Source organism: Dreissena polymorpha, chromosome 6 (genome assembly GCF_020536995.1).
Source record: "Dreissena polymorpha isolate Duluth1 chromosome 6, UMN_Dpol_1.0, whole genome shotgun sequence".
Taxonomy (NCBI): Eukaryota; Metazoa; Mollusca; class Bivalvia; order Myida; family Dreissenidae; genus Dreissena; species Dreissena polymorpha.
The window spans coordinates 6322937-6340825 of NC_068360.1; the positions used below are offsets into that span (position 1 = coordinate 6322937).

At 34.5% G+C, this 17889-nt stretch overlaps 1 protein-coding gene across 2 annotated transcripts in view; it reads right to left on the reverse strand.

The window, feature by feature from the left end:
- LOC127835267 (dedicator of cytokinesis protein 9-like) overlaps positions 1-17889 on the reverse strand; it is a 176169-nt gene that overhangs the window by 142818 nt on the left and 15462 nt on the right. The window contains exon 1 of one of the 2 annotated variants that reach the window (XM_052361611.1): positions 11705-11862. The exons of the other annotated variant lie outside the window; for it this stretch is intronic. Coding sequence (XP_052217571.1) covers positions 11705-11767 — 63 coding nt within the window. The 5' untranslated portion in view covers positions 11768-11862. Of the gene's footprint in view, positions 1-11704; positions 11863-17889 lie in introns of those variants that run through there. 2 annotated transcript variants of the gene reach the window in all.

Below are 17889 nucleotides of genomic sequence, written 5' to 3' on the forward strand. Positions count from 1 at the left end.
TTGAAAATGCACAGATTCAAGTGGTTTATATTCTTTTTTTTTTTTTTTTTTTTTTTTTTTTTTTTTTTTTTTTTTTTTTTTTTTTTTTTACCTGCAAAATTTTATTCACTCCGTAGAATATTACATACATTATGAATTTCATATAACAAAGTAGTTCATGTATAGCAATTTGGTAATTAAATTCAAACATACATTCATATACAATTATAATTGAGTTATAGTACAAGTATGTAACAACAACAACATACACTAGTTTGTTCAATACAAACTAAATTAGTGTTGAATATAAGTATGTACATATCATTTAACATAAAAAATTGCACATTAGAAAAAAAAAAAATTAGTATGGGTGCTGAATTGCATTATATACTCAAGCTGATAATGCAGAGTTTACAAGAACAACAAAACAAATTCATATGTATTAGTTGAATTATGTGTTATGGTTAGTTATGTCATTATATGTGATGTCAGTAAATATTTTCACAAGGGACCATATTTTTAATTCTTCATCTGATTTAATTGTGCTTTTGTAAATTTCAAAAGTTTGTTTCATTCTGTTTACAAGTCCGTACTTTGAGGGGATTCTGTTTTTTCTTTGACAATGAAAGATATACCGTTTAAGCTCTAGGCAAACTATATTTAAATCATTCATTTTTGGATTAATAATTCCAAGTACTAGATCCTGACATGTAATGGGAATATGTATGCTTGGTCTACTTCTACGAACAATATCAACAACAAATTTAATAATTTCTTGGGTATATGGACAGTTCCAGAACAAGTGAATTATATTTTCAACTTCCAAATTACAGAATGTACATAGATTATTTGTAACAATTTTCATTTTGAACATTAGGGATTTTGTTCCCAATATTCTGTGGACTATTCTGTACTGGAGCCATCTGATATATGTTTCCTTAGTTAGATTGAAAACAAGTCCATGCACTTTTTTCCAATCAATATTTAAAAATTCTGAGTTCCATTTAGTGTTACAAGCTGGAATGTCATTGTTTTGAATTAATGTTTTATAAATATGTTTCTCTTCTTTCGGACTGGTTAATATTTTTTTTATGTTAGTTGGTAATATGGGTCCTTTAGTGTTTTTGTCAAAATTTGGCAGGTCTTCAAATTTGTCAATGTATTTCTTTATTACGTTTATTAATCCTTGGTACAATAGGAAGTTTACATTTGTTCCAAGTTGTGTATCCAAAGATTCTTTGGAAATGAAGCAGTTTCTTTCTATCATTATGTCTCTCACAAACCGAATGCCTCTTTCATATAGACATTTAATATAGATAAAGCTATTGCTAATTTTAAAATTATGATTATAAAAAAGAGGCATATCTAAAATATCATCACAATTTAATATTGGCAGCTTTTCAATATACAATATATAGTTTTTCAAAACATCAAGCCAAAATTTATTTCTCAAGTGTAAACATATTTTTTCGGCATACATTTTACCAGTATTGAATAATATTTTAAAATCTATTAACGATTTAGCCAGTGCATAACAATTTCCTTCTCCTGACACTATTCTTTTAAGCCATGTTATTTTCATGTAATTTTCAAAAGAACATATATCTATCATATTTAATCCACCTTCATTATAATCTTTAACAATTACTGTTTTTTTAATTTTGCTCGGTCCTGCCCAAATGAAGTCATAAAAGTATTGATTTATTGTTTTCATAGTGTCTACGCTTGGAGTTGGTAGTGATACAAATAGATGAATAAGTAAAGGTAGAAATAATGATTTAACAATGGTTATCTTTCCTAGAGGAGTAATATTTCTGCGATTCCAATGACTTATTGATCTTTTAATACTTTCGATTTTGTTTTCAAAATTTGTCATTACCATTTTGTCTAAATTAATATCAAACATTATTCCAAGAACCTTAAAGGTAGTAGCTCCCCATGTCAGTTTGTATTTAGTTTTTATTGATCTAGTACTATATTTCATAGAGCCTATCCAAATTAAATTAGTTTTTTCATAGTTTATGTTAAGTCCAGAGTATAATGAAAATTCATGAAGCATATCTAATGTAGAATTAAGAGATGATTCTGATCCGTCCAGAAATAAAGATGTATCATCCGCAAATTGTGATATTTTATATTGTAGGTCATTTATAGTTATACCTTTAATTTCTTTGCTTTCCCTTATTTTAATAGCAAGAATTTCTGCACAAATAATAAAAATGTAAGCGCTGATTGGGTCTCCTTGACGACATCCCCTTTCTATACAAAAAGTATCTGACAAGAATCCATTTATTTGTATGGAGGCCATGGTATTATACAAGAACATAAATATCCATTTTTGAAACATTGGTCCGAAATTAAAAAATCTAATAGTTGTTTCTATAAACTGGAAGGACAAAGTATCGAACGCTTTTTCAAAGTCGATTGTCATAAGTAACCCAGGTAAATTATTATCTTCAGTATATTTCAATATATCGTAAAGTAATCTGGTGTTTTCACCAATAAATCGACCTTTAATGAAACCTGTCTGATCTTTGGAAATTAAAATATCAAGTACTGTCTTTAATCTATTTGAAATGGAACCCGATGCTAGTTTGTAAACTACATTTAATAATGTCAATGGTCGTAAGTTTTTCAGGTAACATCTCGGTTTGTTTTCTTTTGGAACACAAGTAATAATTCCATGTTTTTGTGTTATGGACAAGGAATTTGTAATAAAAGCATAATTTAGACTTCTCACTATGAAGTGGCCTAACTTACTCCAAAAAACCTTAAAGAATTCCGCAGTGAATCCATCAGAACCTGGACTTTTATCATGTTTCATATTTTTAAGTGTTATTGATACTTCTTCAATATTCAGCAGTCCTTCTAATGAGTCAGATTGCACTTTATTTAATTTGGTTTATATTCTATTTTGATCAAGTTAATGTCCATTTGTTTATGTTAATAATACAAAAAATGCTACTTGACTGCTTTTTTATGTATTATCATTTTGATCAATACGTTTTACAACAATCTGAAGTACATTTGAGTCAAACTTCAGAAAAATCAGTCAAACTTCAGAAAAATCAAAGTCATTTCAAATGCAAAGCAATCTTTAAATAACAATTAAAACAGAACTTAGGAAGTGGTATACCTAGTTACGTGAAGAAAATAATGTATATACTTAAGTATGAAGACAATATACTTGTGTATATGTCTGAATAAACTGTCTGTCTGTTAGGTAAAATCTGTCCATATTATATACAAAGAGAGACAACCCTGTACTGACAATTTTTCCAAGAACTCAAGCAAATAACCTCCCTTAGCAATTTGCATCAACTAGCATTGCATCATGTGCCACAGCCAGCCACACCCATAGTTTAGTCATACTAGAATAGTAAACTGTTGGGCAGTCAAACAAATACACAACTAGAAGAAAAATAACAAATTTTTGAAAAACAGTCCACAGTTCTGTGAGAGTTTTACTGTGCAATAAGTGTATGAACAATGAGAATTCAATGAGACAAGTGCATTTAAAGAAACATGTAGATTTTAAAAACTATATTTTGCTAATATAAATATTTCAGTCTAAGAAAGGTATTTTTCACAAATATATAAATCAAGGAATTTTTAACTTGTATTAACATATTTTTTTTATATAACAAGAATGTTTTAATACAAATTTAATTCCATTAAGACATTTCCATTTTTTATATAAAGAAGCTGACTAGTCATTAATTCAAACATGAGTATTATTATTTTAATGTGGCTGATTAATGACAATATCTCAGTCCTTTAAATCATTCGAAAACAAAAAGTAGAACCTTAATGTAGGATTGTCATATCCCGCTCTCCCGTAATAACAGAACAACAACAACAAAACTTAACAGATAAAGCGTCACAGTTTTTATATTTTAACGCTTTCCCACTCAGAAGCCAAAGTAACAAGATGTGTTTGTGAAACACAATGTCCCCCTATATGATGTTTGACCTTGTAGGATGACCTTGACATTGTGAAGGATGACCTTGACCTTTCACCACTCAAAATGTGCAGCTCCATGAGATACACATGCATGCCAAATATCAAGTTGCTATCTTCAATATTGCAAAAGCATTCATAAAATAAGCGATTTGGGCCGCATATATTTGATCTCTGACCTTGAAGGATGACCTTGACCTTTCACCACTCAAAATGTGCAGCTCCATGACATGCACATGCATGTCAAATATCAAGTTGCTATCTTCAATATTGCAAAAGTATTTATAAAATAAGCGATTAGGGCCACATTTATTTGACCTCTGACCTTGAAGGATGACCTTGACCTTTCACCACTCAAAATGTGCAACTCCATGAGATACACATGCATGCCAAATATCAAGTTGCTATCATCAATATTGCAAAAGTATTCATAAAATGAGCGATTTTGGCCACATATATTTGACCTCTGACCTTGAAGGATGACCTTGACCTTGACCTTTCACCACTCAAAATGTGCAGCTTCATGAGATACACATGCATGCCAATTATGAAGTTGCTATCTTCAATATACATGTAGCAAAAGTTATTGCAAAATGTTAAAGTTGGCGCAAACAGACAGACCAACAGACAGACCAACAGACAGGGCAAAAACAATATGTCCCCCACTACTATAGTGGGGGACATAAAAATGGCTATGTGCAAACAGCATAAAACCCCAGAACAGCCTGCGAGTAACTTGCAGTCTGTTCAGGTTTTATGCTGTTTGCTGTTCATCAGTATCTAAGGATTGACAATGAAGCCTTTAAATCTTGAATCTTGTAAGAAAGGTCTTTAATTAAATTCAACTTTCTAAGGGACTACAAATGCATCAAAATACTATCTAAGTGGTAATGAAGAACACTTTATCAGCAAAAACTTAGCAGTGATTCCAGACACCCATTTAACATCCCCCTGACCGACTCGCCAATTGGTTAGTACCAGACAGACTGTCAATCATAACCAGAAATGGCCTGTTTCTTACCCATGGAATCTGCAAAAACAATCAGAGAAGCTGGAATTCTTTGGGCCACAAATGCAATATTGTTTTTATTCTTCAAAGAACATAGGAATAAAAAAGGTATGTAAGAAGATTGAGAAATGTATGCATATTCCTAGTCTGACCTTCAGCAATGGCCCAACGCCAGAACACTGTCTGCTATTGACTAATGTACATGCTCATACAGTCTGTTCTCATAGTGTTCATACCACTAGGCTTCCCAATACTGCTTATACTTGTACATGAATAAATGAGCTGCATTCTGTGAAAACTGGCCTTAATGCATGTGTGTAATGTCATAACCGATTAGCCTGTGAGTGTCACTGTCACTGTAGAATATTACATACATACATAGAAAATTACATATAAACATGGAAAGCTTTTCTTATAGTATTAAGAAATTAAGAATTTCCTAAATAAAGTATTTCATGTACAGCTAATTGATGGGTACATAAAAATCGTCATTCATGCAAAATACATTTATAATCTGAGATGAAAGTTGTTGGCACATGCAATAAGCCCTGTTTTCCCAAAATGAAGCTCACTTAACAAAAATGTTGTGTTTTGAGAAAACAGCATATAATGCATGTGTGTAAAGTGTCATCCCATATTAGCTTGTGCAATCTGCACAGGCTAATCAGGGACGACACTTTCCGCTTTTTTTAATGACATTTTTCGTTTAAATGAAGTCTCTTCTAAGCAAAAATCCAATTTAGGCGGAAAGTGTCGTCCCTGATTAGCCTGTGCGGACTGCACATGCTAATCTGGAACGACACTTTAAGCACAAGCATTATGCCCAGTTTTCTCAGAACCCGACTCAAATAGTCTAATAGCCACTAACTACTGCAGTACCAGAGTGTGTGAGAACGGTAGTCTCTGCCATATATACCATGCATACCAAACAACAAATGTGGAGGAAATAATTTGTGAATGTAACAAGAGCTCTCCCAAGATAGCACTCTCAATTCTTCAGCTTTAATGAAGTAATGTACATTTTTTGTCTGCCACCTGCATGATGAAATTTATGATATTGAAGACATAATTTTTGAAAAAAATATATGTAATTGTTACATACTTAAATGCAAAATTAAACCTGACTATTTAGATTAAACAAGAGATGTTTTTGTCAGAAACACAATGCCCGTTGTTGTTGTTCAGAGTTTATTTACAGGTCCAGTCAAGCCCCTTCACGGGGTCATTAAGGCTGGACATGTCCCTGTGACCTTTCAGGGGAAAAAGATTAGGCCAAAGTAGGTCATATTTACCCCAGCTGCCCGGGTATTCGCCAATTAATTTTTATTTTTACGAAAGTTCAGTGCACATTGGCCAATGAGACCTTAATATGCCCTGTACCGTGTGCTGATGGTGTGGTGTGGATCATGTGGAGTGTTTTGTATGTGAGTGATGTGTATGTGAGTGTTATTATAGGTGTGTTCTGGGTCTTGTGGTGGTGATATGTAGATGGTTATGTATAGTTTGTGGTAAGTGATTGTTGTGCATTTGGTCTGGAGCGGAAGAGGGGAGTTTGTCGGTTGTTTGCGTCCGTCGGACAGTCCTGAAAGGCTGTATCACGTACCCCGCACGTATCCCAGCTCGAGCCCCCAACCGCTGGAGCCCCTCGAGACAAGCACCCTCATCCATCGTCTTGCTGCGCGCGACAACAGGTCAGTCAAAGGCCGATCAAGGAGCATCACAAATCCCCACCCTGAGTCGCCATCGCTCTTTCCCACCCGCCTGCCAAACATCCAGACCTGATGCATCAAGCTGGGCTGTATTTATTTTACATTTACGTTATGTTTTCTAATATAATTGGATAGGTAAAGTAATAGGAAATTATCTAAAAATGACGTTGTTATAGCATATGTTTTATGCTTTTACTTATAGTTGTTATTATGTTGTAAAACTCATGGTATTGTAGTTTATGGCCTTGTTTTTAGTTTTCGTTTATCTATGTGTGGTTGATGTGCTCTCTGCCCCAAGAGAGATGTCAGTGGGGTTTCGAGCAGGATACAGAAAACGCCCCGCTTCCAGAGGGGCCACTGGTTCTTTTAAGTGCCCGGTGTATAGCACCGATACACTGCACCCCTTTTTAACGTCCCTCAGGGAGGACATATTAGTACATGATATTAGCACATGGTGTGAGCATTGGTTCAAATATAATTCTGCTGCCTATTTATAGTGACGTGGGCTCTCTTTGTTGTTTTTATGAATATTGTTTGTATGGTGTTGTGAGGGTCAGACTAGATTTTTGAAAGATCATGTACTTGATCATAGTAGAAAGGGACTGAGTGTGTGTGATTGGACCAAGATAAACACAATGCCCCCTATTGCGCCGGTTTGAAATAAAATTCAATATATCATTTGGAAGGTTTAGAATTTCTCCCTTTTAAAGCTTATTACTTCCCTTGGATTGTTTTTTAAATGACTTTTGACCTTGAAGGATGACCTTGACCTTTCACCACTAAAAATGTGCAGCTTCATGAGATACACATGCATGCCAAATATCAAGTTGCTATCATCAATATTGCAAAAGTTATGGCCAATGTAAAAGTTTTCGGACGGACGCACAGACTGACAGACTCACGGACGGACGGACTGACAGACGGACAGTTCATTGCTATATGCCACCCTACCGGGGGTATAAAAATAATGTGGCCATGACACAAAACTAGGGTTTTATTGTTTTACAAATTCATTTATTTTAATTTAAATCCCTTAAATCACAATCCATTTTTAATTCCAAATATCCATCAAAACTCTAGATAATGAGCAAAAACTGTTTCCACTATTTCCATTAATAGTGACCTGACATCTTTACATGCCTTTCCCAAAATACCATGACCCAAGCTCACTCTGCATGTGTTCTAGCTACATAGCTATTTCAGAACAATACCTCAACACATAATAAGGGACACATTTTTCAACATTATAAATAATGAACAAGGGACAAAATTGTCACAAAACCAGGTTTTCAACTCAAATTGTGACCTTGACCTTTGAGATATTGACAATTCTTTCGTGCGACACACCGTCCAATGATGGTGAACAAACGTGCCAAAATATTATAAAATCTCACAATGATTGACATAGTTATGGCCTGGACAAGCTCATTTATGGCCATTTTTGACCTTTGAAATCATAGTGTGACCTTGCAGATATTGACGTAATTCTTTCGTGCGACACACCGTCCAATGATGGTGAACAAATGTGCCAAATGATTTTAAAATCTCACAATGAATGACATAGTTAATTATGGCCCGGACAAGCTTGTTCCGCCCGCCTGCCAGACCGCCCGCCCGCCGACATTCGCCAATCTAATAACCAGTGTTTTCCTTCGAAAAACCTGGTTAAAAAGTGACCATGACCTCACTGTTCCTTTAATAAATCCTAAGCTAGATTTGCTTGACAGTGACTTTTTTGCCCAATGGGGAAAATATTTTAAACAAGATTTGATCAGGGACCTTGCATGGTGATCCAGAACACATTGAATGCTGCAAAGAAATGGACATGGAGATGTTTGAACATGACAGAGCATTAAGCACATGCCAATGCAAAAGGTGAGTAGTGCAGCTGAAACTGTTTGATGGATAATCAATAAAAAAGGATCATTTTCTATAATAGAAATATTTATAAGCCACAAAGTGAAAATAAATATTTAACAATTAGTTTTTGATAACAATGCCCTTAACTATTCTTGGGCTTGTAAAAGTTTCTGGCATTTGTTTTCAAAAACAAACTGTTGAAATACTATGACTTATGTAATTGAGTATTGCAAAAACTCCCCCAGCCGCCTTGACTTTGACCCAATTATGCCTTTATGCAATTTTTATTAAAATAATTCAATATATTTTAAGGTTATCAAGCAGAACCATTTTTATAAACAAGAGCACCGTCTTGCGGGTGCAGACCGCTCATCTATTTGTCTTTTAAAGGTGAAGGGACCTATCTCAATTTCATTCACAAAGGATCTTCTAAAAATGCAAAAAAAATGCAAAAAAAAGCCATGTTTAAAAAAAAATCTGGTGGGGGGGGGGGGGGGGGGTTGGGGCGGGGTATAGTGTGAGGGTGTGGTGGTCATTTATAAGATGATCTTTAATAAAAAAACAAACTTTTTGGGGGGGGGGTGGATACGGCGGAGGGGGGCATGGGGGATGGTTTGGGTGGAGTCTATTGTGGTATGTCAGGTAAGTATTGTTTTGTCAAAGTGTCAATCAAATCTAATCATATATAAAGAAGTTATGGCAATTTTAGCAAAATTTAATAATTTGACCTTGAGAGTCAAGGTCATTCAAAGGTCAAGGTAAAATTCAACTTTCCAGGTACAGTAACATCATGATAGCATGAAAGTATTTGAAGTTTAAAAGAAATAGCCTTGATACTTTAGAAGTAAAGTCGATCTAAACACAAAATTTAACCATATATACAAAGTTACTAAGTAAAAAAAGGGCCATAAGTCCGTAAAAATGACATCCGGAGTTATGCAACTTGTCCTTTACTGTCCCCTTATGATAGTTTGCGAGTGTTCCAAGTATGAAAGCAATTATAATCTATGATAAATTAGGGGTAAAGTGGCCCAAAACACAAAACTTAACCAAATTTTCAATTTTCTAAGTATAAAGGGCCCATAATTCCGTCAAAATGCCAGTCAGAATTTCATAACTTTGCCCGCACAGTCCCCTTATGATAGTTAGTAAGTGTTGCAAGTATGAAAGCAACAGCTTTGATACTTTAGGAATAAAGTGGACCTAAACACAAAACTTAACCAAATTTTCAATATTCTAAGTATAAAAAGGGCACATAATTCTGTCGAAATGCCAGTCAGAATTACATAACTTTGCCTGCAAAGTCCCCTTATAATAGTTAGTAAGTGTTGCAAGTATGAAAGCAATAGCTTTGATACTTAAGGAATAAAATGGACCTAAACACAAAACTTAACAAAATTTTCAATTTTCTAAGTATAAAAAGGGCACATAATTCTGTCAAAATGCACGCCAGAGTTATATAACTTTGCCTGCCCAGTCCCCTCAAGATAGTAAGTAAGTGTACCAAGTTTGAATGCAATAGCATTGATACTTTATGAGAAAAGTGGACCTAAACGCAAAACTTAACCGGACGACAACGCCGACGCCGACGTGATGACAATAGCTCATGTTTTATTTTCAAAAAATAGATGAGATAAAAATAACAAAGACCTTGCCCTTGACCCTACTCTATATGCAATGCCAAGTGAGATCTTGATATAAGGTATTGGTGCATGATTCATTATGATAGCTCAAACTTCCTTGTAGAGTTAATGCAGCTGCATCCATTATGTTTGTGATTAAGTATTGGTGATCTTAACCTTGACCCCTTAGCAGACAGAGGCATTAAAGGTAGCTTAATTAGTCTTTTCTACAAAGATCGAGCTCAACAATAATTGAGAGCTCAGAACTTAATATAAGTTACTCCTTAAGCGTGAATACAGTTGTGCATTCAAAGCATTAATACTATATATTCATTTGCATTCCAAGCATTACTATGTATTAATTGTGGCATTGATGAATACATCAAAACAAAATCATACTTTATATTATAATATTTATTATGTAGGCAAACTTTTAACTATGTTTTAGCTTAGATTCAGGGAAACTGTATGGTAGAATGTCTTGCAATACAGTCGAAACCTGATGGCTCCAACTCGTCGGGACCGGCAACAATAGTTCAAGCCATCTGGAATTCGAACTATCCGATTTCTTATAAACTTTTGTTTTCGAACTAGTCTGCAGTACATTTTCACCTCCAGTTGAAGAGTACACATATTGATAAACTCCGTACTACTTCGCACTACTTACTGCTTTTGAATTCATAAGTTAATAAGAAACAAATATATACTTAATACTTTAATTTATGAATATTTTAAAACAGTTACAAATACAATTTACAAATAGCATTTAGTAAATTATCAGCACGTTTTAGCGTAGCACATTTTAAGGTAACAAAGAGCACTGAAGAACGAAACATGCATCCGCACTATATACACATTACATACGAGACGGAAATATATTCCTTTATTTATTTATATTATTTTAAGAATGACATTATGTCCGTCTGTGTTGCGTTTTGTAGCAGTCGTCGAAAAACGAAGCTTTTTAGCGATTGAGCCGTTGCAGCCATTATGATAAAGCATCTTCAAGAACGTCATGTCTTATACAAAATGCCATCTTTTACTCAAATCAATTAACGATCGAGTCGATGACATGTTAGCAAAGAGGTGTTAAATCAATTATTGTGTGCCTTTAATCAAGCGGTCATAATCGATTTACAGTTTATGCGATCGGAGTTAAATCAATTTGTGCGTGCCTTTAATCAAGCGGTCCTAATCGAATAACACTTTTTGGGACCCGAAGCGAGTTTGAGCCATCAGAACAAAAGAACGTGTGAAAACTGTAGCCGGGACTGTGAAAACAGTTCAAGCCATCCGATAATTCGAGCCTAGGCATACAAAATCGGTGCTTTGATGCAATTCGAGCCAACTGGAAATTCGAGCCAAGCGAGTTCGAGTCATCGGGTTTCGACTGTATCTTGTTATTTATGTTATTTAATTTTACTTTATATGATAATTTTTTTAATATAATTATATATTATCTTACATAAATATTTAGAAAATTAGCCTTTGCTTTCAACTTTGTAAGTCCAGGTAACAAGTTTTGGAAATGCTTTAAATTCAGCTTTAACTACAAATGACTTACTTTGGACGGAGAGCACGCATTTCTTATTCGATTCTGTTCTTTTTGTCTTCGTATGGTATCCATAGTGAATAATATTTAAGAACCCAATCATAATATTAAATCATCCAATTATCTCAAACTGCCTCACACAAGTGGTTCAAATACATCAACATGCAGTTTCTATATGAGAATAGTTCATTTAAGCTCAGCTGTGTATATAAGTATAGTTTGACCTTTGTAATCCTGAATGGAACGAGTAAAATTATACCAATCCGATACTAGTGGAAAATATGACAGCTCATCGTTTCATATGCTCAATCAAGTGATCATTCTTCATCCATACATTTAACTGAACAGGATGTATTTGTTAGAGATGGGAAATCAATATTAATGAACCACTTGTGGAATGGGCCGATGTTGTTCCATTTCCAATCGGAGGCCACATTTTGCATCCATCTGATATGCGACATCAACTTGCACACTGAGTTATTGGAAAGTATTGTTGATTGCATCAAGTTCAAAATGCATTTACATCAACTAGAGACATTTCTTAAAGTGGATGAGTGAAAGCAAACAAAATAGATGTACTTATCACATTATAATGGTACATTAATACCTCATATGTGACAGTATATGAAACAAATCAATCATTGTTCTTAATTCCATTGGTCAAAATTACCACATGCCTGTAAGAGAAACATTGATAAATGTGGAGCCCGACTTGATTACATGTATATTTTAAGCATTATTGTATTTTTTTCAAACAATTAAAAATAACACAAAATACGGCACAGTAGTAAATCAAATTCTCTCTTAGCCAGAATACTATATAAACTTTACAATTTACTGTAAACGTATAGAAATTCGTCGGTATGAAATTTCGTGGTTTAATAAAAAACAACTCATTCGTTGACACGTAATTTCGTGATTTTCAAATAAATAAATAACTTGTTGAAACGTAATTTGGTAGGTTTCAAGTTTTCGGGGAAGACTGACCGTCATAATAATTAAACTTTTATTTAAAAAAACAGAGTTGTAACAAAGCATAATCTGATAATCTGTGTTGACATCAAGACTTGAGGTTAATGTGCACTGGAGCATGAAAGTGTTGCCAATATTGTCGATAAGAGCAATAAAGTGACGCATTTGTGGGTCCCGCTTGCTCATTTCCATCAATATTGTTTTGACAATATTTGAAATTCTCAGCGCAATCTGTCCCCTAGTAGTAACACTTGAGTAATAAGGTCCTCAAGATACACATGTGAAAACCGTTATGTATCTTTTAACTTTAATTGGCACTAATTGACATACCGGTATGTGATAAATCTGCAAACTGTTAATTTGACGATGTCACATAAAGTTTAAATACCGTGCTTGATTTTAAAAGTACTAATGACATTCGGCAATGACCGATTTCTGATTAAAAATGTATAAATAATCGTTGGTTCTTGAATTCGTGGTTCAGCGGACCAACGAAATCCACGAAAATTCATATCACACGAAATTTAATAGTTTTACAGTATTCCATCCTGTTTTTTCCTAGTATAAACATGCATAAAACAAACATTCTCCTTATAAAACAGGAATCCAATCATCTCTTGATACTAGTCATACATTGGCTGAAAATTGGGTCACGTCAAACGTAACTGTATGTGATAAGCCTGTGTGGACTGCAGAGGCCAATCTTTGCCCATACTTTACGCACATATATAAAGCTCTGTTTCCCCAAAGCGTGGCTAATTTTAAGTGAAGCATGAATCTTGGAGGTATAAAATCAATGAATATCAATTGCAACCAAATTAAGAAATACAGTCTTCAATGTGGTTTCTTTATTTGAATGTTTTATAAGCTATGTGTATAATGTGAACTATGCACATGTATTAAAGTCTCTATAACGCCCAAAATCAACGAAAATTTCGTACAGAATTTCGTAAAAAAAAGTTTACACCAGTTAAACAATCAGTGTTCCTTATAGCTAGAGCCACAATTTCAACGCTGGATGCGGTATGATTACATAGATTTGTGTAGATACAAAATGCTCGTTTTTATTTATTTGTGACACAATTAATTCCATTTTAATTTCCCGCGAATATATCTATTATGATACGACACACGAACACTAAAATGGTACCAATACAAAACAATAATAACAAGCGATGTGTTTGTCAGAAATACAACGCCCCCTATTGCGCCACTTTGAAGCTATATATTTGACCTTTGACCTTGAAGGATGACCTTGACCTTTTACCGCTCAAAATGTGCAGCTCCATGGTTCAAACAGAAATCTCAAACCTAAATTCAAGCACTTTTCAAGGACTTTTCAAGGCCAAATTTTCATTTTCAAGGCCGAGAACCGTACGTTAGTTTCCTTAAAAAAATGCATTTTCAAGCAAGTTTAACACAGTAAATATCATTTATTTGCTCAAACAAATTAAACTTATTCCACAATAACTCATACATGCTATTTCTAGTTATTCCATCCTTAACTCAATGAGTCTCACATACAGTTTGTCAACCAGTTCCGGATTATCAGCAGTTCCGATTAATTTGTATTTAATTTTCCATAATGCCGCAATAAAAACACAAGGGACAAAATTGTCACAAAACCAGGTTTTCATTGTGAAAAAAAATCTGATAAAGGGAGACAACTCAAACTGAACTTTTAAAATGAACAAACAAAATTAACCCCCTTTGTAAGTCTGTTTTAAAATAAATCTATTTTTAGTCGTGGCGACCTTGACATTGGAGATATTGACGTGATTCTTTCGTGCGACACACCGTCCCATGATGGTGAACAAATGTGCCAAATGATTTTAAAATCTCATAATGAATGACATAGTTATAGCCCAGACAAGCTCATTTATGGCTATTTTTTACCTTTGAACTCAAAGTGTGACCTTGACCTTGGAGATATTGACGTAATTTTTTCGCGCGACACACCGTCTAATGATGGTTAACAAATGTGCCAAATGATTTTAAAATCTCACATTGAACGACAAAGTTATGGCCCGGACAAGCTTGTTCCGCCAGCCCGCCAGCCAGCCCGCCCGCATTCGCCAATTTAATAACCATTTTTTTCCTTCGGAAAACCTGGTTAAAAACCTGGTTAAAAATGATAAGAGTCTAAGGTAAAGGAATAAATTAACAAAGTTTTAGCAAGAAATCTTTAGTAAATAGCTTACAGGGTGGAAAAATGCAGCAAAAAGTTAACCGGAACTGATTGAATGAGTTATGTTTTGAAATGTGCATATGGATATAGAAGAATTTATTATTTTTTCAAATAAACTTTTTGCTGATTGAAAACAAATGCTATGACAATGGTTTGAAATACTAATTCTGTAAGTTGAATAATTTTTAATAATTTTCCGAAGGGTGAACTTTAATTGGCTTTTTTTGACAAAAAACTGTATATGCCGTCTGGCCTAACCTGTTATCATACAAAATACATGTAAATGTTACCCTTTATTTTTACATCTCACATTGACACTAAATCCCAAAATTAATTATTGTCGTCAAAAGAATAAACGTTTTTGCCGGGTGATTCTAAACTGGTTGAATGACTGTATGTATTTACTTTTTAAAGTTATAACAAGCAAACACATTGCTTTTCAATTTCATGTTTTCTTTGTTGGTTTCCGCTTTCTCGTGGCTTTACAAAGCGCTTTCCCCCATCCCCCGACACCAATGGTCTTCATACAAACCCGATAATGTGCTTTTCGAATGTCCTTTGTTTTCTGTACCCAGTAATATTCAGTAAACCACCCTGGTTTGAAACGACACTTCCCCATCACTGTGTTTTCACTCGCGAAAATTGATCACAATGGAGAACCTATTATGTAGTACACATAATCTGTGACGTGTACGCATAACGTTTCATACTCAATTGTGTACGATTTCAGATTATAATTAAAGCGATGATAAAAGTAATTTTGAGCAGAAATAAACATTTTCAAGGCTTTTTTTACATGAAATAAGCACTTTTCAAGCAATTTTTCAAGGCCACCTTTGTTCAAGGGCTTTTCAAGCCTAGGACTCGTTTTCATGCACTTTTCAAGCCCTGTGCGAACCCTGAGCTCCATGAGATACACATGCATGCCAAATATCAAGTTGCTATCTTCAATAATGCAAAAGTTATTGCGAAACTTTAATGAAGGTTAAAGTTTTGGGACACACACTTACAATGACAGACAGACAGACAGACAGGCAGGCAGGCAGGCGGGCCTGCGGGCAGGCAGGCAGACAGGCGCCCAGGCAGGCAGACAGACAGACAGACAGAAAGACAGGCCAAAAATAAAATTTGATTTTGTATCTACAAACATCTATTTTACCAGACCACATCTGGCGTTGAAATTTCGGCAATTGCCATAAGGAACAATGATTTTTAATTGTTTAAGCTTAATTTTACGAAATATTTTTTACGAAATATTGTACGAAATTCTCGTTGATTTTTGTTACTTTAATGATCCAAAAATATGAACAACATTACCAAAACATGGATAGTCTTTAAAAACAGAAAAGAATTTTACCCAGGCAATGCAACAGATCTGAACAAGTAATCAGCAATGATAGCAACTCATGCTGTCATAGATGTCACAGATATTAATGATTAACAATATGTTAATGATCCTCAAATATTGTCAGATACATTTCTACAGAGGATTGCTTACACAGTGGACTTGCAGAGACAAGATTCTGGCACTATATTGACCAAGTTTGATTCCTCAATAATTAATAACCTTACTTTAACTTGTATAACAGGCAACCATGTTTAATTTGTATCCAATTTTTTATGCCAAAATGTAGGGAAAACAAATCTAATGAAGTAAAACTTGCAAATCAGACTTCAAACCAGCCAAAAGATTATTTTTCGTAATCAGTTGATCACATGACTGAAATATTGATCAATGTCCCTCCATGGATAACTGTTATATCTTTTAAAAAAAGGCAATTTGATGATCATAATCATAGGTTACAAGGCACTAAATGTTTACAATTTTTTAATAATTCCTCAGTAATAAATTACACATCTCGTCTTGGATGTCTTAGTGATGGAGTGGATATGTACTCCATATTGCATATCAGACAAGAGGGCCAAAGGCCCTTCTGGGCTAACCTGAGAGTTTAACTCTTTCAGTGCTTGAACCGAATTTTGAAGGCCTTTGCAAACAGTTTGGATCCAGATGAGACGCCACAGAACATGGCGTCTCATCAGGATCCAAACTGTTTGCTATTCTGATGGTATTCTTTGAAAACAATCGAAGACAAGGGACAAAATTGTCACAAAACCAGGTTTTCATTGTGAAAAAAAAATCTGATAAAGGGAGAAAACTCAAACTGAACTTTTGAAATGAACAAACAAAATTAACCCCCTTTGTAAGTTTGTTTTTTAAAAAAATCTATTTTTAGTCGTGGTGACCTTGACATTGGAGATATTGACGTGATTCTTTCGTGCGACACACCGTCCCATGATGGTGAACAAATGTGCCAAATGATTTTAAAATCTCCCAATGAATGACATAGTTATGGCCAGGACAAGCTCATTTATGGCTATTTTTGACCTTTCAACTCAAAGTGTGACCTTGACCTTGGAGATATCGACGTAATTATTTCGCGCGACACACCGCCCAATGATGGTGAACAAATGTGCCAAATGATTTTAAAATCTGACAATGAACAACATAGTTATGGCCCGGACAAGCTTGTTCGGCCCGCCCGCCAGCCAGCCCGCCAGCCAGCCAGCGCGCCCGCCCGCATTCGCCAATCTAATAACCAGTTTTTTCCTTCGGAAAACCTGGTTAAAAATGCTAATTTTAGAAATTCAGCAGACGACATTTAAGCAGACGAAAAATTTCCCAGCATGCAAAGGGTTAATGAACTTACTGTTCTGAGCAACAATAGACTTATAAGGAAAACTGCCCCAGCTATTCTTTTAAGCAAAAATCATGTTTGCACTCAGTCCAGATATCACAAAAATACAATGTTTAAATATTCTGAGCATGTTTCACATTAAATGGGTCAAAAATGTGATTGCAATGAACAAGTATTAATGATTCGGCATTCCACTAGCATTTTCCAGCGTAACATAATTAATTCGATGCATATTCAGTTTGAATTGAAATTGAAATTGTGCAAATTTACGACCGTGCAAATATGTCCATTATTGACATATTACCTTTAGACTTATAATTATTGTACAGTCAGTAAAA